The sequence below is a fragment of the Lasioglossum baleicum genome, chromosome 19 (genome assembly GCF_051020765.1).
Source record: "Lasioglossum baleicum chromosome 19, iyLasBale1, whole genome shotgun sequence".
Classification (NCBI taxonomy): domain Eukaryota; kingdom Metazoa; phylum Arthropoda; class Insecta; order Hymenoptera; family Halictidae; genus Lasioglossum; species Lasioglossum baleicum.
Genome location: NC_134947.1, coordinates 5235212 through 5260423, shown reverse-complemented (window position 1 = coordinate 5260423; position 25212 = coordinate 5235212). Strand labels below are relative to the sequence as shown.

The window sequence follows — 25212 nt, the reverse complement described above, 5'->3', positions numbered from 1 at the left end:
CATAATTACACCGATTTTATATATCGACGGTCTCGCCATAGGCGCCGCGTCACGGAAACCTGCCCTCCAATGGCAACACCGCCCGTTTTGTAATAGTCACTTCGACATCGGCCATTTTCTCCAATGGATTTTAACCTTTTAACTGGGCTTCACGAGTTGATTCGTCATTCGAACTCGCCATCACCTTTTCACATCGTTCCCATTCTCGATTCAACCAGTTACTCTTTTGTTCAACCACCTCTTCGTTATATCATTGTACTCGGATTTACAATGTATTCGCGCACCTTTTAAAAACGAATAAATTTTTCAAAATTCGACTCGGCAGCTTGAGTTTCTTCTCGAGACTTTAGAAGGGTTAGTTTTCTAGCTAATGTGTGAATAATTTTCTTTTTGTAATTGTTATTGATAGAGACCACGATTTTTCAATTTTTTATCTGTGCCCCTAATGAAAATTTAAAACGTGTGTTTTGTAGATCTAAGCGAGTTATATATGTGTACAAAGTTTCATTGAAATCGGTTGAGGGGTAAAAAAGTTATGGGTATTGTAAGATGTAAAAATCTTTGAATTTTTCTATTTTTCAATCAATCATATTTCGTAACATCCTTGATCGATTTCGATGAAACTTTGTACAGGTATAGAACTTACTCGGACCTACGAAAATCGTGACCTTTACTATTTCCCTCGAAATTGCGACCAATAATAATTTAAAAAAAGGTAAACTAATCCTTCTAACGTCTGAAAAGAAACTCAAGCTGTTGGGTCCAATTTTGAAAAAGTAATTTGTTTTTTTTTAATGTGCACGAATACATTGTACACCGACTGTATATTTATAAATTTTTGTAATCCCAATTTTACTTAACTATTTCGTAACAGTTCACGATTGAAAAGTCACTCTCGGTTAAATGGTGAAAAATATCAAAGATTTTTCCATTTTTTAATTTATTTGAATGTTTCATATTTTATCGCCACATAAACTTGTTCCTTGTCCATTCTCATTTCTTACGTAATTCACAGTACTTGACAGCACATGCAGAATTATTGTTAATGATTGAAAAGTCACTCGGTTAAATGGTGAAAAGTATCAAAGATTTTTTGAAGAGAATTTTTTAAAAATTTATTTTAATATCCAAATATTATTTATTGAAATAAACTTGTTTATTGCTCAACACTGGTACAGAGTGGCAACATTACCGAACCTCTACTTCTGAAAAAGAAGGTCTCCATTGCCACGCAAGGGAAACTGGAGGTTCGAATGGCAGGAAGAGAAATAACAGGATAAGAGTGAGAATGTTCCTTTTTCTGTGCAGCCCTCGAGCTGTCTCAGCGACAAAGAAGAGGACGAAATCTATGGCTTTGGATACGGAGTATTCAGTAGACAAATGCTTCAACATCGACAACAGAAACTCGCTCTCGCCGCACAAAACACTACGATAGCACCTGGTGGACATCAGCAGCCTTATCAAAGGTAACAAGTTCTCCTAATTCCACTGTCATCACTTCTCCTTTGACCCCGTGTCGTTGCTTTTGGATATTGAATCTCGTGGCCCATTAGCAAAACTGGGTTCTTGAAAACCCGTATTGTTTCTTTTTTAATTATCGAAACTACCAAGATGCCTCCATTGGGAATGATTTATTCATCTTCTTATTCGAGCACTATAATGCAAATTTTCTGTTCCAATTTTTGTAAAATAGAGAATGGAGGGATTATGGAAAATGTAACCGATATATGTTGTTTTTTAAAACCTACAAGACACACTGAATTTGATATTGTATAAATGTTGCTATAAAAATGTGAGAAATCCAGATATTGATCTAGATATTGTAAAAAATTTACATATTGATATAAAAATTTTGAGAAATCCAAATGTTGATGTTGACATAAAAATGTTGAGAAATCTAAATATTGATTGATCCTCAACTATTGATCCTAGAGGTTCGGAACTTCGATCTGCATCCGCGCCCGGTATAAATCTACTAGATTACATACCAACTACATCATAATTCGCAAGGAGAGAGGCACAAATTTCGAGTCCGGTAAAGGAAAGAGCAGCCCAAATCAAAATTATAGAAAGGTCTATTGAATTTTATATTCCAGCCTTTGTTTGAACATTTTCGTAAGCCATAAATGCATGAAGATCCGCAGTCTAATAATAAGTTCGACAAGATCAAACTAGTCAGTCAGATTTCAGGCCACATAAATGCCACATAAATAAATCTTGACCGGACAGTATAAAAATTAATATAGCCGTTATACAAAGGTGTATTACAGATTATTTTGTCCAGGGGCGTATGAAAATCCATTTAGTGGAACGGTATAAACGTTCGTTCGTCTTTTCGGGACGATGCGAAGGCATCCGCGGCTCGGACACATGGTCACGCGTGTCCAGGCTGTCGCATTAACATGATTCCGGTATAATCACGTACGGCGCGATTCTAACAACGAATGAATTCACCCGGCACCGTCATTAACTCGCCGAAAAGGCAGATCAAATTTTCAACATTTTCTGCTCCGGGAGCAAGCGATCGATACTTAGCCCGTCACAGTCACCGAAACGTCGGGCGTACACATATATTCCGCGCGCCGACCAGTGACTGCCGCTCGAATTTTTACTGTGTCCGTTGCATTTCTAGTTTACTTCCTGTTTTCAATTTAGCTTGTTGTCCGGTTATACGGAAAATTTTTGTGACATTTAGATCCATTTAATTAATAATTATCAATCTTCTGATTATCGTGGTATCAACGGATCCCATTCTAATCAATAAATGCGATTATCTCGAGAACCATTCGTAATTTTGTTCGTCATCTTGGGTGAGCTTTACTTTACCGGACTCAAAATTAGTACCTTTCTCCTACGAATTATGGTAGATTTGGTATGTAGTCCAGTAGATTTGTACCCGGCGCGGATGCAGATCGAAGTTTCGATCCTCTAGGTTCAATAGTTGACGAGTTATGGTCGCTGAAAGTTGAGCATTTTTGAGAAACTGAAGAAACTGGAAATGTGCTCAATTTTAAGCGACCATATCTCCTAAAATATTGATCCCACACGTTCGAAATTCGACCTGCATCCGCGCCGGGTACAAATCTACTGGATCACATACCAAATACATCATAATTTATAGGAGAAACGCACAAATTTGAGTCCGGATAAAGGAAAGAGCACCCATCATTATTTATATCAACTACTAAGTTTAACCTTTAACCCGAGTCTTTCATGTTCCCTGCCAATTGTTTACTACTCCACGTTTTAAGAAATCTAAAAAATTCTGGAATCCGTATCGAGGTCCCTATTTTAATATGCCGGGTGAGGCACCTAAGTAGATCACCCCGAATAACGACCAAATTAAAAGAAACTTGACTAACAAATTAGAACCACTGATAATAATATTTTTAATATTAGTAGCATTTCCATTCAAGTTTAAATTCCTCGACAATATTTAATCATTGTGGGTGAGCTTTACCTGATCGGACTCAAAATTAGTACCTTTCTACGACGTATTGTGATGTATTTGGTATGTAATCCAGTAGATTTGTACCCGGCGCGGATGCAGATCGAAGTTTTGATCCTCTAGGTTCAATAGTTGAAGAGATATGGTCGCTGAAAGTTGAGCATTTTTGAGAAACTGAAGAAACTGGAAATGTGCTCAATTTTAAGCGACCATATCTCCTAAAATATTGATCCCACACGTTCGAAATTCGACCTGCATCCGCGCCGGGTACAAATCTACTGGATTACATACCAAGTACATCATAATTTATAGGAGAAAGGCACAAATTTGAGTCCGGATAAAGGAAAGAGCCAGCCGTCATATTCATTTTTTGACGCGTTGCTCGATGCATCTCAGTATCCCGAATCAAAATGTATTTGCCTATTCATTTTGACGAGACTTACGGGGCGTTGTTATAAATTTTGATCATCTGCAACATTAAAATCACCAACATGAACCGTCCACAAAAAGAAGGAAACAAAGAAACATCATCACCTTTTCATGATCTGTCCGGTTCGACTAGTGAACAAACGAATTTATAAAACACTGGGAATTGAATTCATTGTTTTCACAGCGTTGCCGTAACGTTGCATTCGCGAAAAGGGGAAATAGAGCGTGGACATAAAAAATGGATAAGCGGAATAAAAAAGCATTTTGATAAACGCTCAGCACAAATTCAACATTTTTCCCCTCTGATCACTATTAAACGTCCTGTTCTGTGCACGATGTCAATGTAAAATGTAACAACCACTGATGAAAGTGACTTTTCAATAAAACGTCATAGGTTTAACATTGCACTTTTGCCAATTCGCCGAACGGCGACGGACTAACCGTTTTTGTTTTTTTTTTCGCGAATAATTTTCACCGTGTGTGTATTTCTTTTTATTTACATTTTACATTCGTCAGGATATTAATAAAAATTGTGTGCCATTGGTCGCAGTATTTTCCCCGGACGCGATTGCACGCCGTTGAAAGTACATCAATTTCACTTCCGTAACAGGTTTAGTATCCGAGCGCGACGATTTCACGTTCAGATCTATCTTAATCTATTGCAGTAACGAATGATGCTGTAAATAAAAACACACATTTGAGTGATATAGCCGAGCCAGAAGTGCTTCTCGACGGAAAATCCCATTTTCTCGCTGGAAAACGCGTATCGATTCGGATGCTAAATATTATTGAGGGTTATGCCGCGTATCATACCGTCAATTAAAATTCGCCCGTTCTCTCGGCGCGGCTCGATATAAAATTCACGACGCGCTGATCAAATGAAATTGTGAGTCGTCAGTCCGAAGAACATTCCCGAATAACAGCTTGTTTCCAGGCTGGCCTTCTAATCGGAATTTATCGTCTCCACTTTTTATCATTTGGAACTTTTTTATTATTCGAATCCATTCGAAAATTCGAAATGTTGAGCTTCATCGAGACGATCACAACTCATTTCTTAAATAAATAATAGTCAAGTTCAAGTCTCTCTCGAAGTAAAGACTGCGGACCTTTATGCAAAATAGAAATATTCTCTGCTCTTTGCTTTACCGGAGTCAAATTTGTGCCTTTCTCCTATAAATTATGATGTATTTGGTATGTAATCCAGTAGATTTATACCAAGCGCGGATGCAGATCGAATTTCGATTTTCTAGGATCAATAGTTTAGGAGATATGGTCGCTTAAAGTTGAGCATATTCCCAGTTTCTTCAGTTTCTCAAAAATGCTCAACTTTAAGCGACCGTAACTCCTCAACTATTAATCCTAGAGGTTCGAAATTCGATCTGCATCCGCGCCAGATACAAATCTACTGGATCACATACCAAATACATCATAATTCGTAGGAGAAAGGTACTAACCTTGGGTCCGGTAAAGTAAAGTTTACCCAAAATATTCTGCACTGATTGTAGGAAGCAGGAATAAAATAAAAATTGTAATGACTTTAGACTCGACAAATTAAACGATCTCGATTGGTGAATAGTTAATATAATAGTTGATTGATGGAACCTAGTTTTTGGCGATACTTATCACGCGGAGATTAACGCGACAGGTAGTTAAATAAGGGTGCTGATATTCGGCTCAAAGTGCGCATTAAAGGCGACTGTAATGGATGTGTAATCGCGGATTGCATCATTGACCGTGTGACAAACGGGCGTCACGAATTCGTGTGCAGAACCGTGAACAATTAACACACACGACCTATTCGTCACTCGAACACGCCTATGTCGACGCTAATCAATTGGACGACGATCGTCTGATCTGTAATGGTGTGATAACGAGGCAGAACATGTGTCCCATCAACCGATTAAAATACAGACAATTCGGGCGACAGGTTTTTCGAAAATCCAACCGGTCCAAGCGACTGTGGTGTATGTTGTTTTATAAAATTTACGAGACTGAATTTAATTAGATTTCCCACAATTTTTATATCAATATTCGCACCGATATAAGTATTCAAATTCTGCACAATTTTTATATGAATATTTATACTCGAATCAATGTTTAAATTTCTCACAATTTTTATATCAATATTTATATCACTATCAATATTTAGATTTCTCCAAATTTTTAATATCAATATCAATATTTAAATTCCTCACGATTTTTTTGTATCAATATTTATACTCGTATCAATATTTAAATTCCTCACGATTTTTTTGTATCAATATTTATACTCGTATCAATATTTAAATTTCTCACAATGTTTATATCAATATTTAGATTTCCCACAATTTATATATCAATATTCGCACCGATATAAGTATTCAAATTCTGCACAATTTTTATATGAATATTTATACTCGAATCAATGTTTAAATTTCTCACAATTTTTATATCAATATTTATATCACTATCAATATTTAGATTTCTCCAAATTTTTAATATCATTATGAATATTTAAATTCCTCACGATTTTTTTGTATCAATATTTAAATTTCTCACAATGTTTATATCAATATTTAGATTTCTCCAAATTTTTAATATCAATATCAATATTTAAATTCCTCACGATTTTTTTGTATCAATATTTATACTCGTATCAATATTTAAATTCCTCACGATTTTTTTGTATCAATATTTATGCTCGTATCAATATTTAAATTTCTCACAATGTTTATATCAATATTTAGATTTCTCCAAATTTTTATATCAATATCAATATTTAAATTCCTCACGATTTTTTTGTATCAATATTTATACTCGTATCAATATTTAAATTCCTCACGATTTTTTTGTATCAATATTTATACTCGTATCAATATTTAAATTACTCACAATGTTTATATCAATATTTAGATTTCTCCAAATTTTTATATCAATATCAATATTTAAATTCCTCACGATTTTTTTGTATCAATATTTATACTCGTATCAATATTTAAATTTCTCACAATGTTTATATCAATATTTAGATTTCTCCAAATTTTTATATCAATATCAATATTTAAATTCCTCACGATTTTTTTGTATCAATATTTATACTCGTATCAATATTTAAATTCCTCACGATTTTTTTGTATCAATATTTATACTCGTATCAATATTTAAATTTCTCACGATGTTTATATCAATATTTGTAGCAGTATCAATACTGAGATTTCTCACAATTTTAATATTCATACTTATATCACTATCAATATTTAAATTCCTCAAAATTTTTGTATCAATATTTATATCACTATCAATATGTAAATTTCTCACAATTTTTATATCAAGCATATTGAGCATTTATCCAGTTTCTTCAGTTTCTCAAAAATGCTCAACTTTAAGCGACCATATCTTCTAAACCATTGATCCTAGAGGATCGAAACTCGAATCTGCATCCGCGCCGGTTACAAATCTACTGGATCACATACCAAATACATCATAATTCGTAGGAGAAAGGTACCAATTTTGAGTGCGGTAAAGTTTACCCTTGATTTTGTATTGCCGTCCACGAAAGCGTGAGGAACACGACTCTTAATCTGGCGATTCCGATGAGACTTCACGTAGCCATCGTCCTAGGAAATTCTGTGTAGTTCTCGCGAAATTAAAGATACGCGTGCCACCATTTTGTCCAGGATTGTACACGTTCTCGTTTCCATTCCGTGACCACGTGCCCGAGCCACAGATGTTCCCGTCGCGTCGGAAAGACGAACGTTTATGCCGTCGCGCTAAATGAACTTTCATATTAATCTGCATACGTTTAGGCGACGCTCGGCCGAGAACGCTAACGAAAAAGAAATATGTCGGCCATCGTGCCGCGGACGATTTCAGCCGACGATGCCTATTGACCTTTTTAAGCATTTGCATTTAAACGATTTGGTGGACTAGATAGAGATAGCTCTCTGTCTCTTTCTTTCTTTTTCTCTCCCTCGGCGTGCATGTAGAGAGATCCCACAGTTTTAATTAAATTTGGATTTAAAATAAACTTCAAAGGTAGTTCTTAATTAGAAATGAAAGAATTAACATGAAATTTTTTTAGTAAACATTTCTCACGGTCTCATCCCGCGGAATATTTCAACCTCGAGCTTCAGAACTCGATCTACTGGTGGAATCGAAGGAATATTATATTGGATAAATATTTATAGCTCGAGACTCGGCTGTAGGGTGTTATCGGTACTTCGCAGTAGGATTCGGTTAATTATTAAGAAGCTAATCTTGTATTTACATTTTTTTTTCACGGTCGTTAATTGTCGATGTTTTACTGGCACGAAGTACGCGAAATCTTTTTATAAAAATGCTCCGGTAAAGTTTACTTTAACAACAAAACTAGTATGTAATTCAGTAAATTTGTACCCGGTACGGATGCAGATGAAGTTTCGACCCTCTAGGATCAATAGTTGACGAGTTATGGTCGCTTAAAGTTGAGCATTTTCGACAGGTAAGGGCGTCACTACAAAACTGTAAATTTGCTCAACTTTAAACGACCGTAACTCGTGAACCATTGATCCTAGAGGTTCGAAATTCGATTTGCATCCGCCCCAGGTACAAATCTACTGGATTACATACCAAATACATCATAATTCGTCGAAGAAAGTCCCAAATTTTGAGTCTGGTAAAGTAAAGAGCAGCCCCCATTTTTAACAAAAGTCCCAGGCAACATGACATTGTAATCTGTTAGTATTAAATAAATATATATATATATATATATATATATATATGTATTTTAATAAAAAACACTGCCATAAAAGATGTGGATCAATCACAACAAAGGAAGGAATTTCCCAATGCATAGTTCGAACAAAACACATGGATCACCAGCGGAATAGCGGCGAAAGCAAAGGGAAAAAGTAGAATTAGCATAGATTCGCAGATAGGTATCGCGGAGTCGCGCAAAATAGAGCATGAATGTGGACTCGGATAAAAATGGCGGGGGGTGAAACGAACGGCATAAAATACCTCTAAGAGCAGACAATAACGTAGGCTGAAGAATCGCCTGGTTCCATAAAATATACGGTGTACACAAAAGAAAAGCAATAAACGCGCGCACAGCAGAATCAGGGCGAATCTCATTGCAACCTGGAATCACTATGGAGAAAAAGCTCGCGGAGCTTTTACTAATGTTTTACTACTATGAAATTGTGAAGGGTGCTAATAAAACATTAAGTACGATGAATTCTACAAAATGGTGTGTTCTTTAGAGGAACGAGTAGAAATAATGTTTATTTACGGAGCTGATGAGTGCGAAATGAACACTCTGTATACGCCACAATGTACATAATAATAATAATTACAATTGACGAAATTTCTCCGAATATTCTTTCTAATAACTTAAACTACGTTTCGTAGAGAGAAAAAGGAAGTGTCCGGATGAAGGGGAGGTCATTTTCATTTATACAGTTACTCCCATTAGTATTCGGACGCTCTAAAAAAAAGCGATAATCTTTTTAATATTGGACTGTACGATTCAAACTTTTTTCGGAAGCTAGAGCACTTAGTTCACTACAGGATGCGAGAAGAAATTTTTTTCGAAAATTGCAATTGGTCGGAATTGTAGAGGAAATACTGAAAGATCCATTTTACAACTTTCTTCTGTGGGCCTATATTTAAAAAACACGTTTTGCAGATCCGTTTCAATGAAACATATCCTGAAAATTTCGTCAAAACGAGCTACAAGCGTTTGAAGATGGTAAAAATGGCAGATTTTCACGATTTTCAGCCTATAACAGCAGTAAATCTAAGAATTCTCACATATACTTCAATGACTGTCATTATTCCCCGCGTCAACCGATTTCGATGAAACTTTCACAATGCGTATAACCCACACAGGTCTACGAAACATATTTGTCAAAATTTCAATATAGCCCCCGCATAAGAAAGTTGTAAAATGCAACATTTAGCATTTCCTCTACAATTCCTCAAAAATGCAATTTTTGAAAAAATTTCTTTTCACATCCTGTAGTAAACTAATTGATCTAGCTTTCCGAGAAAGTTCAAATCGCATGGTCCGATATTTGAAAAGTTACGGTGTTTTTAAGAGTGTCCGAATATTAGTGGGAGTCACTGTACGTGTGATTGATCAGGGGACAGTTGAATTTCTCGGTGATTCGCGGTGAAATTACGATCAACAGCTAATAGCAACAGAATTCGGATGATATAGCGGACATTGTTCGTTTGCGCGTAACCGGTAGAACAATTACGAATCTATTCGGGGCAAGGAGCGCACTCGAGAGGCAATCATCTCTCGCCGGCGCGACGCGACGATACGGGACGTGGAAAAGCGAGAGAGGAGAGGACAAGAGAGAGAGAGAGAGAGAGAGAGAACGAACCGGACAGAGGAACATCAGGTTCGAGAGTCCTGGACAGAAACGGCCGATGGGGTCCGAACCCTGGAATTGCAACGTGGTTTGCCTGTTGAGATGTTAGCTTTTCGTCAAAGACCGCTATTAGTATGCAGTTAGTATTACAGAACGGTGTATCGGGGATACGTGGATGATACATCGCCATCTATTACCGATTCTCTGGCATGTGAACCGTCGACCCTCCACGGGAACTGTATTTCCACGGTAGATTGCTTTGTCGGACGATCGATAGAACGGGGTCCGTCGATTCGGACCAATAAGACGATTAGTTCTCTTGCCCCCTGGTACACGAGCCTCCCACGGAAATCATTGTACGAGCATTCCAGCCTAATCTACCGTACGCGATCGACCAGCCCTTACCACCGTCCACCGGGAATTCTTCGGATACTTCGGCGAATACACTGCCCTAAGAAAACACGCGACGATCCGTTCGGTTTCGCACCGTCGCACAGTGTCGCGAAATGCCTGTTTTTTGGACAAAAATCAATAACTTTCGTTCTGTTCATGATAGAGACATGAAACAAAATGGGTTTTCTTCTTTATATTGAAAGCAATCTGAACATGATACTATTATAAATATAGTAATTTATTTAAACAATGAAAAACGATTTTAATAAACAAAATTTAATTTTTTTGCGCGTTATTAGTACGTGATATTTACAATTTTTAAGTAGCATAATTAATATGTAAGTATAATAGAAATATAAGTATAATAGAAAATATAGATATTAAAAAAACAACTGTTTCCCTTAAATTATTCATTTTATTATAAATTATTCATATAAATTATAAACTATATTTATTTTAACAATTATAAATTATAAATTATTCATAATTGTCAGAATCTGAATCTTCGCTTTCTACAAGTGAACGAAATACCTGATACCAGAATTCGTATAATACATTCATTTTACTGCGGGAAAATTTACACACGTTATCTGCCTAGGAGAAAATGTGAAACGTGTTTTTAAAATATATAAAAAGTAGATTAATCTTTTTTGTTAATAACTTTTTTTATAAACAATGACCAGCGAGTAACACCATTACAACATTATTCGGGGTGCTGACCTGGACAAGATATTAAAAAATCAGCGTGATCGGAGGGTGTTACCTTTTTATAAATAATTATCAATGATATTAGAACATTAATTTTTAATTTATGTAATATAAACATTCTTTTATTTATTCAACAACCGTAGTCAAATCTCATATATCTACAAGAGGATATCCGCGTACTCGGCTGCTGACCGGTTCTTGCTACATATTTTGTTAAATAACTCTGATGTTCGCCGGAAGTCGCAAATTAGACTTATATAATATCAAAATATACTATCTTAGGAATAGACACAACCAAAATCACCGATACGTTCGGATACGTTTTTTTTTTTATCCTCTGGTAAAGATTAGGGAAACCTATAAAATTTTATTGTTTCATTTCAGGTCAATTATTATGTTGCATATAAGTATTACAAAATTTTTAAAGTTGAATTACAATTAGCCAACACCTAGCCATTATTTTCTAAAAAAATTATTTCCTAGAAACGTGTTTTGTTCATATCACAACGTAAACAAGTTACGCTGAGAATTGATGTACTATTTGATCTTCCTAATATTCGCTTACAAGATTGCCTGCAACTAATTTTCTACTGCATTTTTAAAATTTTTGTTTTCAAAAAATGATTATTTGGACATTTTAACATAGTATGAACATAGCTTTGAATCGATATGAAGATGTGACTTTTTCGATTTTTGTCCATGGTCTGCGACACTGTGCGTCGTACAGTTTTTTTGGCCATTTCTGGAAAACAGCTGTATTTCCTGCGAATATTTTCATGCCACGAAACACGGTACAGTTAGGCCTATTCGTGAGACGATGCTTGATCGAGAGAGACTGAAGAGGACACAGAGCTGATCTGATTTGTTGAATAAATCATTGTCTAGTTCAAGTTAACGCCACGGTCTTTTTCTATGCGAATTTACTTTCTCGTCAACTCAGAATTGGACTTTTATGTGTTTCATTTAAAATTATGTACATTTCCCCATGTTCGAAATGAGAAATGAAAATCTCTTAAAATGTTCCATGTGCAATTTAATTATTTATTTTGTTCGGAGAGCACTTTCTCGCTATTTCGCAAAGCTTCGACATATTTTCTAAGCGAGACTTTTTTTTACGCGGTCCCTCTGCACCGCATAAAAAATGATTTTCTTTGATACGTTCTGAAAAATGATTTGTTATAGCTATTTATGAAATTTTTTATGTTGCAGTTGCCTAAGTCCAAGATCAGCGTTCTTCTACGAGTTTCCACCTAATGGTAAGTGAATTGAACACTGTTTAATAGAATTGATTGTTCTCGATTCAAAGACATATTCTTTACTCGAATCAATGATCGAGTGTGATGGTAGTTTTAAATTTGTTTAATACACGTGATAATTCTATGAATATATCATGTATTAGGCGACCGCGTGTAGTTTCGTCTCCTTTTTCAGCGCGCATTCGGTTTCTCTTTGACAAATTAATTTTCTGCGGCACGAACACATACTTCAAAGTGAAAACGAAGGAAGAGAACGCGTTGCACGCGTTGTCCGAGCAACTTTCTAGCTGCTCGAGTACAAAACAAGCATGATCCCTCCATAATTTGGATCACGTTGAATCAGTTAGCCCGAAAAGTTCCTGTTCCATTCAGCCTTTCAATTTGCATCACGATGTTCACCGGCACGGGCACACCACCGTAATTCGTATCACATTATTAATGCCGCGGCATTGTAAGCCGAACCGTTATGGACATCCGTGGCGCATTAAGTGGCCATGAAACAGGGGACTAGACAAAGAAAATAGAGATCTGGCCGACTATGAATGCAGTTCGGATTATTTAACGGCGCCAACTAATGCTCCCCGCGATACATCGCGCTCCCACTGCCACCTATAGACGGTTATTCCAAGAGAGAGCGTTGCTTGTTCCTGCTCTCGGTCCGCCATGATAAATGTATACTCTGCCAGCAGAGTTGGGCAGGAATTAATTACATGAGTAATTAATTACATCTTCAATTACAATTACATGTAATTGTAATTGTATTTCTGCAATTCCAATTCCAATGACATGTAATTGTAACTGTAACTGTTAGTAGCAGTTACAAGTAATTGCAGCCGGTAGCTGCAATTCCTTTCCAAACTCCAAACCAGAGTTGTGCAGGAATTAATTACATGAGTAATTAATTACATCTTCAATTACAATTACATGTAACTGTAATTGTAATTGCAATTACTTTCGCTCAACCAGTAATTGTAATTGCGGACTACAATTACAATTACTGGTTCAGCGAAAGTAATTGCAATTCCAATTACAATTACATGTAATTGTAATTGCAATTCCAATTACAATAACATGTAATTGTAATTGTATTTCTGCAATTCCAAATTACAGTAATTGGCAAGTAATTGTAATTGTAATTGAAATTACATTTTGCCCAACTCTGTCTGCCAGTCACCACAAGCGACACCCGAAACCACCTCCACTATTTTCCCAAACCCAAGAGAAAATATTCATTTGAGCAGCGCTTTTCATGATGATTTTCAACGAATTGTAACGAATACGAATGTTACGCCTGTTTTTAAAATGAAATGCATTTTGATGCATTTGCAATCAATATTTAAGCATTAAAATAAATGTATAACCATACGTAAAATATAAATTTTCTTTTCTATTCTACGACATTTTTGGGAATGAAGACGAATCACTTATTTGAAGACAAATTTTTGCTGCATACTTATTGTACTCGGAGCTATTTTCACTCGAAAATGAAACATTTCTTCCGACCTAGGATAATTCTCCATTGTATATTAACTTTTTTCGTCGTATGAATATAAAATTGATACGATACCTCGTACAATACTGAAATGTTTAGTAATTGATTGAATCTGTTGAATAATGGTACAGCAGTTTTTAGTGGCGACTCTGAGTCACCACTCGAATGTTAATGGTTATTTGGTATGCAGTCCAGTAGGTTAGTATCTGGTGCGGACGCAGATCGAAGTTTCGATCCTCTGGGATCAATGGTTGAGGAGATATGGTCACTCAAAGTTGAGCATTTTTGACAGATCAGGGCGTCACCACAAACTGTAAATATGCTGAACTTTAAGCGACCATAACTCCTCAACCATTGATCCTAGAGGTTCGAAATTCGATCTGCATCCTCACCGTGCGCAAATCTTCTGGATTACATACCAAATACATCATAATTCCTAAGAGAAATATACTAATTTTGAGTCCGATAATGTAAAGAGAGCAACCCATTTAAATTCTTCAAATTTATTTTACTGTCAAAAATTAGACCTGCTGATTTTCATCATAAATGCATAAAATCCACAGTCAACTAATATAATTCCAGCTCACTTAGTATGAGATGGACGCCGTATAAGTATGTTTTGTCCATCTGTTTCGAAGAAATAGCCGTAGCGAGGCCGTGTCGGAAACCAGTTGTTAACAAGTTCGAACCGCGTACTTGTCCCTTTGTCCGAGCTCACATCTAATTCAAGCTTAGCTTCGTATGAACACATATTCTACGGGTGACTTTATCTGCATGTATCATAGACGGATAAGGTATAGAATATCATTGTGGTGTAGAGTGCAGAATCGAGAGATGTATGTGAAGGCAGCTGCACGCATATAATGCACCGGCAGCAAACGGATCTAAAGGCGCGTGGCGAAGACTGCATAAGGACGCACCATCCGCGGATGATAGCGCATTCCGCGACAATATCTACCAGACAATATGCAGAGTGTGCCGCCGCGTACGTAATCGTAACTTCTGATATCACTCGAATAAGTTACTTGTCCTATAAAAATTTCCAGACGACATCAGGCTTAAATGCGGTTTCTAAATAGTAGTTCACTGGATTTAGATTGTCAATCAAGTGTTCAATTTTATACTGTTTAAAAATCTTGTTTGTTTCTTCGCTATATCAGCAATTTTCTGAAGAGTTGCTTTTTTCAGCAAGCTATCCCTCATATGCTCCTCAAGAATTGTGTAGAGACACTAGGATAATATAATTCACCCCCATGTTTGCTCTACACGTGAAATCAACAAATTCTGTTCTATTCGTAACGTAACATTTTAAAGAGATACATCTCACAACATAGACATCGAGGGATCAATGATTGTACAATATGAGAAAATAGTAAATGGGTGAATTTGTGCCTTTCTCCTACGAATTATGATGTATTTGGTATATAATCCAGTAGATTTATCCCCGAGGCGGATACAGATCGAATTTAGTACCTCTAGGATCGATAGTTCAGGAGTTATGGTCGCTTAAAATTGAGCATTTTTGGTGCCGCTAAGAAACTGTGAATATGCTCAACTTTAAGTGACCATAACTCCTAAACTATTGATCCTAGAGAATCGAAAATTTTTGGGTCTGGTGAAGCAAAGTTCATCCATGTTTGCTCTACACGTGAAATCAACAAATTATGTTCTATTCGTAACGTAACATTTTAAAGAGATACATCTCACAACATAGACATCGAGGGATCAATGATTGTACAATATGAGAAAATAGTAAATGGGTGAATTTGTGCCTTTCTCCTACGAATTATGATGTATTTGGTATATAATCCAGTAGATTTATCCCCGAGGCGGATACAGATCGAATTTAGTACCTCTAGGATCGATAGTTCAGGAGTTATGGTCGCTTAAAATTGAGCATTTTTGGTGACGCTAAGAAACTGGAAATATGCTCAACTTTAAGTGACCATAACTCCTAAACTATTGATCCTAGAGAATCGAAATTTCCTGGGTCTGGTGAAGCAAAGTTCACCCTTTATTTTGCATAAAGATCCGCAGTCTAATAATAACAATAAATACAAGTATAAACTTCATTAAAATCGGCGTGTTATGCTTGGGTAATGTCCCTCGTCAGTACTAGACTTATGAAAATTCACAAAAAATGCTAGAACACAAAATTCGACGCAATTTAGTCAGATTTTGATTTATTCTGGATCGACAAAGGCTGTTTCCATTAAAAACAGAATTTCATTTCATGCCTCTTTCTTCAAATTGTTCGATAAAAATTGAAAATTGCAATTGTACGTACCAAAAACTTGCACAGATATCGAGGAGATTAAAGGGCATCGTTCGGTCGTTAATGACACATACGTCTGCGAAGAGGACGGGTAAGGGGGAAGGGTGATCTTAATTATACATTCATAACGATGGAAAGAGCGGGGGTTCGATGGGGTGAGAATAGCGGATGTAGTCAATGGAAATGAAATATCAAAGCTAACCCCTTTGGCCGGCGTGCCAAACGCCTCTCCAATATGGGATCTAAAGTGTTTTTCGATATCTTGAGAAATTCCAATGGCGCCGCGCGTCCTTTCTTCGTGATCTTATTTGCTGTTCTCGACGTCTATCTTCGGCATAACTACGTTCCGGAGGCTTCTATACTTTATCACTGCGCCCGTGGAAATCGAGCGTGGATTCGAGTGCAATGACGGTGCATTTGCTCGATTCTCTTTTCAATTGCAAAGGCGCGTCTGTTCCATTATTTCCGAAGAACATCGGCGACAAGACGTGTGTGTAAGTTCAATATTTGTACAAGCAATGTTGACCCACATCGACGAACTTCAATCCGTCTTAAATAGACCGCGCATTTTTATACGAAACAGACGAATGTCCTGCATTCGTTGCAGAGGACATTCCAGTCTTTTCATAATAATTTCTTGCAGTGTCTTAATCCTTGTACTTTTTCAAAAAATTTTTGAAGAACGTTCATCGTCCATTAAACCACCAAATACAGGAGAAATTGGGTCGTGTTTGGTCTCTTTTTAATCAGAAAAATGTCACGAATATATTAATGAGAGTTTCACAAAAAAATAAGCAATGATAAGAAGGATTAAATATTGGCGTTACATTGTGAGGACGCACTCTTTTTGCATCGATAGAGACATAATACAAACTCTGTTTACGATTTCTTTTTTTAATCGTACACATTAATCAATCTATCATGATTACAATTTTAATCGATTCGTGCCCAACTCTGGTTTCGACGTTTATTAGTAAACAGTGGAATGGTTAGGCACTTGACAGTGATCGCACAGGCGACCCCTGACAGTAAACGCGACTTTACTGCACCATGAACACCGTTTTCGCATAACATTCGTCCGACCGCATAAAAATTCGAACAAAACAAGAATTTTATTTACCGACTATCATCGATTTCTCCGAATACACCTGTTCCTATTTTACAAAATTCGCTCACGTAGCAACAGCACGCGCGCGCAGGCTGCATGTACGTGTGAGCAAAGAATGGAATAAAAAGTTTCAATGGTAATGCAGGCAGCCCGGTATAACAGGACACTCTCCTATTATACGGTTTCGCGCTAACATGGTTAAAGAATTGGGCAAACCACTGGCATAACAGAAGGTTTCGCTGAAAGGAACACGGAACTCAGGAGAGAAAGAGAGAGAGAACTGCGCAGAAATTCGTTGTCCGGCGTTAGAAAAATTGTAAAGATCCCTTAAGAAAAGGTGAACAGGAGGGAAATAACAGAGCCTTCGTGGGAAAAAGCGGAGCGTGATTATAAAGACGTCGCAGCCGACGACGACAGTGTAGTCGGTGTCGTTTAATTGTGTCGCGCAGCGACAACGAAACAAAATTAACGCGCGTCCAACAATAAGATTAACTTTTAACAGACACGTCCTGCAGTTGCCACGGCAAACCAGTTTTTAAATGCTTTGTGGCGCGATTCCGAGTGCTGGACTGACTCGTGCATTTTTAAGAAAGTCGAACTTGTCTCCCAGTCTACATTACCCCTTCCACGACGCCATTCCCCCGCTCTCTGCCGCACATGCGTCACTGTGTCACGTGACTGAACCGGGGGAGGGGGTAGCTGCACTCCCATTAATTGGGACTTGACTGTTTCACTTGTATAAACAATGAACAGACAGAGGATTTTATAAATTTATAACGAATTGGAGTAAATAGTATAAAATAGAACACTGTGAAACATTTTTTTTTTTTGTGAAACATGTTGAGAAAGAACGTAAATTTCTCTATCATTCCAGTTGGTTGCAAATCAGGCAGAAAATCTTTATTTTGCATAGAGATCCGCTGTCTAATAACGAAGATTGCAGCTGACACTATTGTATAATTCAATTCATTTCAGAACGAATAAAAGCTTGTTAAATTTGGTGGATGAATTCGATTAATTTCATTCAGATGGCACGAGGTATTTATTGTCATTCATTTAAATTAATCAATGTATGATCGATTGCAGTTGTCGTCTTTATTGCCACGAAGAGAAATAATATTTCGAGGAGTCACAGAAAAATTCTAGTTGAGCGAGAATTTGAGGAGACAGTGCAAAAAATTACGTTTGGCTAGGGCTAGGACTAATATCTGTTAGTCTATCTGACCATTTTCCGAATCGCTCTGCGCCCGAAAAGCCCGTGACTGCTGCGATAACGAAATTAGGAAAATCTCGCAACGGGGGGTAATCGTAGCGGCAAAGCGATTTTCGTTCCCGTCTTTGTCATTATGTCGCGCGTGAGCGGCTGTTGACGCAAGAATGCGTCACGAACGGTGCCGGCTCTTCGGCGACGATCCAATGTAAGAGGCACACCGTTGTCGAACCTGTTTGAACCCTTCGCGTTTGTTGCAGTGCATAGCTAACTACCGAATCCTGGCGCGAGTCTAACCGAAAATTCGTGAGGCTTACCAGAATGCACAAACACATTCGCTCGGGTTGTTTGCTCGGTGTCAACTGTGACAGAGCAAGCCTGTTTGTTCTAACTGAAATCCACGTGGTGGCCTCTCTGCAATACTGGCGCCGGAAGAATACGTTTAACAGTCTACAGGCTACATTTACATCGAGCCACTGTCGCGGCTTACATATTCTCGACAACTGTCAGAACACCACACCCCACTCCGCCCCACCACCATCACCACCCACTCGAATTATAACGATCCTGCACTTGACGCAGACTGATCCATCTGGCTGTCGTTTTCGGCTGGAGCAGCTCTGTCATCGTTATTATTATCCTTATTACGTTCAGGAATCGCGTCAGAGTCGTTAGTCACCGAATACATACTTGCACTGTCCTCGTTTTTAATATGCAGTACGTATGTTCTTCGTGAATTAACAGATCTTCTGTATTTCATTCAGATCTTCTGTCTTTCTCCTTCGAATTATGATGTATTTGGTATGTAATCCCAAAGATTTATATTCGGCGCGGATGCAGATTCAAGTTTCGAACCTCTAGGATCAATAGTTTGGGAGATATGGTCGCTTAAAGTTGAGCATTTTTGACAGGTAAGGACGTCACTACAAACTGTAAGTATGCTCAACTTTAAGCGACCATAACTCTTCAACGATTGATCCTAGAGGATCGAAACTTCATCTGCATCCGCGCCGGGTACGAATCTACTGGATTACATACCAAATACATCATAATTCCTAGGAGAAAGGCACAGATTTTGAGTCCGGTAAAGTAAAGAGCAGCCATTAATTTGGTAATTGCTAGTCCTTCAAAGAATATGGAATTTCTCAACACGTTCATTATGGATTAAAATCAATATTAACTGTTCAGTGAAACCAAAACTACGATGATGAAGTACACTGAGGATGTCTATGCGATTTTTAATTTTGCCAGGCAAACTTGAAGAAAGTGGGAACAAATGAAATCTTATTTTCAGTGGTGCTAGTCTTTATAGATCTGAGATAAATAAAAATTGTATTAAATTCTGTGCGTTCGGAAAATAATATACACAGTATTTTTAAATTCTTCTAATGTTTTTACTGTTTGAAATTACACCTACGCATTTTTGTTCTCGAGTCTCACAATTAGTACCATTCTCCTGCGAATTATGATGTATTTGGTATGTACAATAATTCAGTACAATGATCTGCGGGTGCAGACGGAGTTTCGATCCTCTAGGATCAATAGTTCAGGAGATATGGTCGCTTAAAGTTGAGCATATTTACAGTTTTATAGTGGCGCCCTTACCTGTCAAAAATGCTCAACTTTAAGCGACCATAACTCCTCAACTATTGATCCTAGAGGGTCGAAACTTCATCTGCATCCGCGCCGGGTACAAATCTACTGGATTACATACCAAATACATCATAATTCCTAGGAGAAAGGTAAAAATTTTTTAGTCCGGTAAAGTCAAGTTTACCCAACGACTTTACCAACGATTTTCTTTGTTATAAACAATTTTGCAACAAGTTCCTCTTACAAATGTCCACCGATCCAGAGGTGTAGGTTCACCATTACTTTTTCTACGTGGAAAGTTTGCACAACGAAATATTCCGAGCTTATATGTCGCGACGTTCGATAAAAATCCCTGATAAAACAATGAATTTCCCGAGGATTTACTGTGCACGAAGTTTCGCTGATAACGCGGTGCATCATGTAAATCAATATCTAAGTATTCCAGACAAGACCATCAAATAACGTGCACTGCTTTAACAGGTTTATTGTTTGGAGTTTCAGCTATCTTTCAGAAGCAGAGTTCAATGGTTGCCAGTACTATCCGTGTTCTTTCGAAAGTTATAATGTCGAAAGTAATTCCATTCCCCGGGCGTGGAAGCTCTAATATTCTCCGTTTAAATTTTTCCTCGCCAGTCAACTACTATATAGATGCTGGCCCCCGACAATATGAAGTCGCAGCACATATTACCAAGCACGCGGGAACAAGTTAGCCAAGTCTTCTGCAGTTACTTGTAACGTCCGCGAGGCATCCTCTCGCCAAATGCTACTGGAAAACAGAAAGTGGCTTCTAAGTCCTAACTGGTATTTAAAGTTTCCTCACCTTCTCGAATAACTGTGCGTTTAGAACCGCCGCGGAGAAGTCTTAGCTCGGACTCCGGGTCTTCTTCCTCCATTTTGTAAATCGTCGTGCAATTATTCAATCAGATTTCTCGGGTTGTTTTTTCTGAGCAATGTCATGATGTCTGTAATGTTGTTCCTTTTTTTAGGAATGAAGTATGAATTATTTTATTTTATTCGTTGATTCTTACATCAAGATTTTATTCACATTGACTCTTAAATCAAGATTTTATTCATTGAATCATAAAAATCACGATTTCATTCATTGACTCTTGAATCCAGATTTGATGCAGTCTGCTTAAAATCGACTGATCTACTGCAAACAGAATGAGGTGAATTGAATTATAAAAATGAGTCAGCACTATTTAAATATTTTCTTCAGATTAAAATATTAAGGATTCGTTAAAAGTTTGAACTCTCCTTTACGCTTCCAAATATAAATGGTCTAGTATGTAGGAGCGACAGTAAAAATATTTTTTAATATAAAAGTGGACTCAAAATTTGTGCCTTTCTCCTACGAGTTATGACGTATTTGGTATGTAATCCAGTAGATTTGTACCCGGCGCGGATGCAGGTCGAATTTCGAACCTCTAGGATCTATAGTTCAGGAGATATGGTCGCTTAAAGTTGAGCACTTTTGGTGCTGCTAAGAAACCGGGAATATGCTCAACTTTAAGCGACCATAACTCCTAAACTATTGGTCCTAGAGTATCGAAACTTCATCTGCATCCGCGCCGGGTACGAATCTACTGGATTACATACCAAATACATCATAACTCGTAATTTTGAGTCCGGTAAACTAGAGTTTACCTTAAAAGTGGCTTCATATTTCATATTCGACGGACAGCTTCAAATTTCTCTCCTAGAAATCGTCGAAAAACGTCACGTGGGGATTCCCTCCCCATGACTCCCTTAATTTCTTGGTCGCGTGTTCCGAAATAAAATCGCACGCCGATCTCGAACGATTTCGATAGATCGCGGAGACAGAATCGCTTCTCGAGGATTGAAAGTTCTATCGTGCGAATATATTTCACACTCCGACGCGCGGCGAGCCTCCTCGTTGCGTGCGAACTTGCTGTTTTTGTTCGGGCCGGGCGCGGGCCACAGGTAAAACTACATAATCTGCGATTTCAACGGGAGTTCTGTAAACGCGTAAGTTAATCTTCGGCTGGCGTGATGTGCCGCTTCGAAATCCGTATACAGGAGCCTCTCGCTCGCGATTCGTTCTTCGATGATGACTAATAATTTCGCCAGTGTTTATTCGCGTCGCGTGTTCCGCCGACCGCTATCGAGTAAATTCTTTTCGAGACCGGCGAAATGCATGCCGCGACTCTCTACAGTTTGCGCTCATCAATCAAACACCAGGCGTCATTAGCCTACTATACGGACCGCGCCACGTAATTGGGACGGCTTTCATCCGGGGGATTATTCTTGACGCGGAAATCAGTACGGAGGAAGATTTTCCCCCACACTCGGCGGAAACATGAAATCGACGCTCGAAAATGGAGAATCCTCTTTTATAAATAATCGAGCGATTTTTGAACGGTAAACCCGCCGAGCGCTGAAACCGATTAAATTGTTTTAGCTCGCAGAAGAGACGAAACTCTATTCAATTAGATTTTTTGTGCAATTTTTAGTAAAATGTGTTCCCCCGATCAAGAAAATCGGATCGCTTTCCAACTTGTAACTTCGTGATTTCAATAACTGTAAAATGAAAAATATAAAACCGGTTATTTGAACGGTTGTGATGGGTTTAGTGTTGAGAACATTCAAGTCGAAGCGAATTCGAAAGAAACATTTTTTTGTCCCCATTCACGACCCACAGGAGGACGGCAAAAATGAAAAAGACATACAAAAATTAAGGAAGACAGGAAATAATTGAAATTAGTTTGGGAATCGTTCCTTTTAAGGAAATAAATTTTGAGGGACATTTTGTAAGGTGTAGGTCGCTCAATATCTCACAATTTTAATATTAATATTTATATCGATATCGATATGTAAATATCTCACAATTTTTATATCAATATGTATGTATAAATATCAATATGTAAATTTCTCACAATTTTTATATCAATATGTATGTATAAATATCGATATGTAAATTTCTCACAATTTTTATATCAATATTTAGATTTCTCAGAGTTTTTACATCAGTACTTCTATCAGTATCAATACTGAGACTTCTCACAATTTTAATATCCATATTTACATCAATATCAATATTTAGATTTCTCAAAATTTTTATATCAATATTTAGATTTCTCACATTTTTTATATTAATATTATACAAAGTAATAAGATTTTTCCCATATAGCGATGTCCTGTTGATTAAATGACTATCTAAATATGAGAGAGTGGAGGAAATGTTTAATAAGGACGGATCACTCTGTTATTAATGTTTCGCGATGATGAGAGAGTATCGATAAAAATACCAGTAAAAGAAGTTTATTCGTTCCAATAGCTGGTCGCTCCATCAGTGGCCAGCATGCAATATGAACGACGCATAGGGGTACTTTTAAAGAGCTAAAAAATTAGCTTTTTATATGAAAGTGGAGACGTGACCCTTAATGCAATGGGGAGGGACGATAAAGTGTTATAAGCTTAACTTTCTTAGTAGCACACATCAATCGAAGATGGTGGTAATAAAAGGATACGAGTATATGCTTTTAACGTCATTCTTTACCACTTTACAGCATATATTGCTCGTATCTCACGTGAGTATCGTAAAACAAAGCACAACGAATGAGGAAACTCGGAACTTCTTGATACCCACTGAATTTCACTTTGGAAAATGTCTCCTTGTTTTCGTGGAACACCCACAGGCTCCTACTCGACCCTCTCGAATTTTCAACTCGTCAGTTTCGGCCGTAATAATTTTGGAATCCACTCCAATCGAAGGCACAAGTATTTTAGATCATGCACAATTTATTATTTTCATCTTATCAAATTGAAGAACCAATGAAATTTCTACCTGGCTTGTGCCTCCATGAAAAAAATTAGGGGTGCACTTCCGAAAGCGACAACCCTCCGATTTTGCTGAAATTTTTGCCAGAGCTTAGTCCTTGATTAGAGAACAAAATCCCTGAAAGGATTTTTGGTGACAAAGCCTCGTATGCCCCACAGCCCCCTTTAAAGTTTTGACAGTTCTTACTAAATATTTTCGAAAATATTGATTCCAGAGAAAAAAGTTTCAAACAAAAAACGAGGCTCATAAGAAGCTCTACAAAAAAGGTTACATACATATTTTACGTAAACCCATTATTTTGGCTGTTGTGATCCAAAATAACTCGGCGGGGGTCAAACAGCTTTTAAAATTTGTATGTATAGTTTTTTCTATTTACTTCCGTAAATAATGGGAATTTTGGAAAATACTTCGGATAAAAGTTGTAGGTCTCATCGAAATACACATTTTATGTCGTATTGATTTTTGTCATAAGGACAATACTTTCTGAGAAAAATGATAGGCAATTATTCACTTATACGATACGAGTTTTGAACATTTAATATCGTTTTCTTCAAAAACTACTGTCTTTATGGCAAAAATCAATACGACATAAAATCTGTATTTCGATGAGACCTACAACTTTTGTTTGAAGTATTTTTCAAAATCACCGTTATTTACGGAAATAAATGAAAAAACCATGATTTTCCTAGCATCTGCTTTTTACGGAATTACGTTACGAGTTCCGTGGGATTGCGAGGACGGGCGAGATCGATCTATAGATCCCGGTATCAGTTTATGGTGTTTTTAAAATCCTGCGGGATCTTTAGCGTGGCGCGAGTCCGATTAATACTGGCTTAAAAAGTCGACCACCTTTAACGACACCGAATAAATGAACAGGAAGATAAATGACGAGAGAGTATGCCGATGTTATCGGGCCATCCATTTTTCACTTTCTCGATATCTGCGCGAGTACTACGGCAGCCGAGTGGAAATCGCGCTATTAATTATTACGCGATAATCGGTAGAAATATATGATGATCACCGATAGATTCCACGGGGAAGCGATTTAAGCTTTAACTCAACGGGCAAGTGCAGATTGAATTAGCATCGGCGTACGATAAATCCCGTGCGACAATAAATATTTCATATTATAAAATGCCAGCGTACACGGCTTACGTCGAGGA

At 37.4% G+C, this 25212-nt stretch overlaps 1 protein-coding gene across 5 annotated transcripts in view; it reads left to right on the top strand.

The window, feature by feature from the left end:
• Window positions 1-25212, top strand: part of LOC143218376 (uncharacterized) — a 597229-nt gene that overhangs the window by 504913 nt on the left and 67104 nt on the right. For all 5 annotated transcript variants that reach the window (XM_076443514.1, XM_076443512.1, XM_076443513.1 and 2 more), the window contains exons 3-4: window positions 1309-1466; window positions 12523-12569. In XM_076443514.1, coding sequence (XP_076299629.1) covers window positions 1309-1466; window positions 12523-12569 — 205 coding nt within the window. The remainder of the gene's footprint in view (window positions 1-1308; window positions 1467-12522; window positions 12570-25212) is intronic.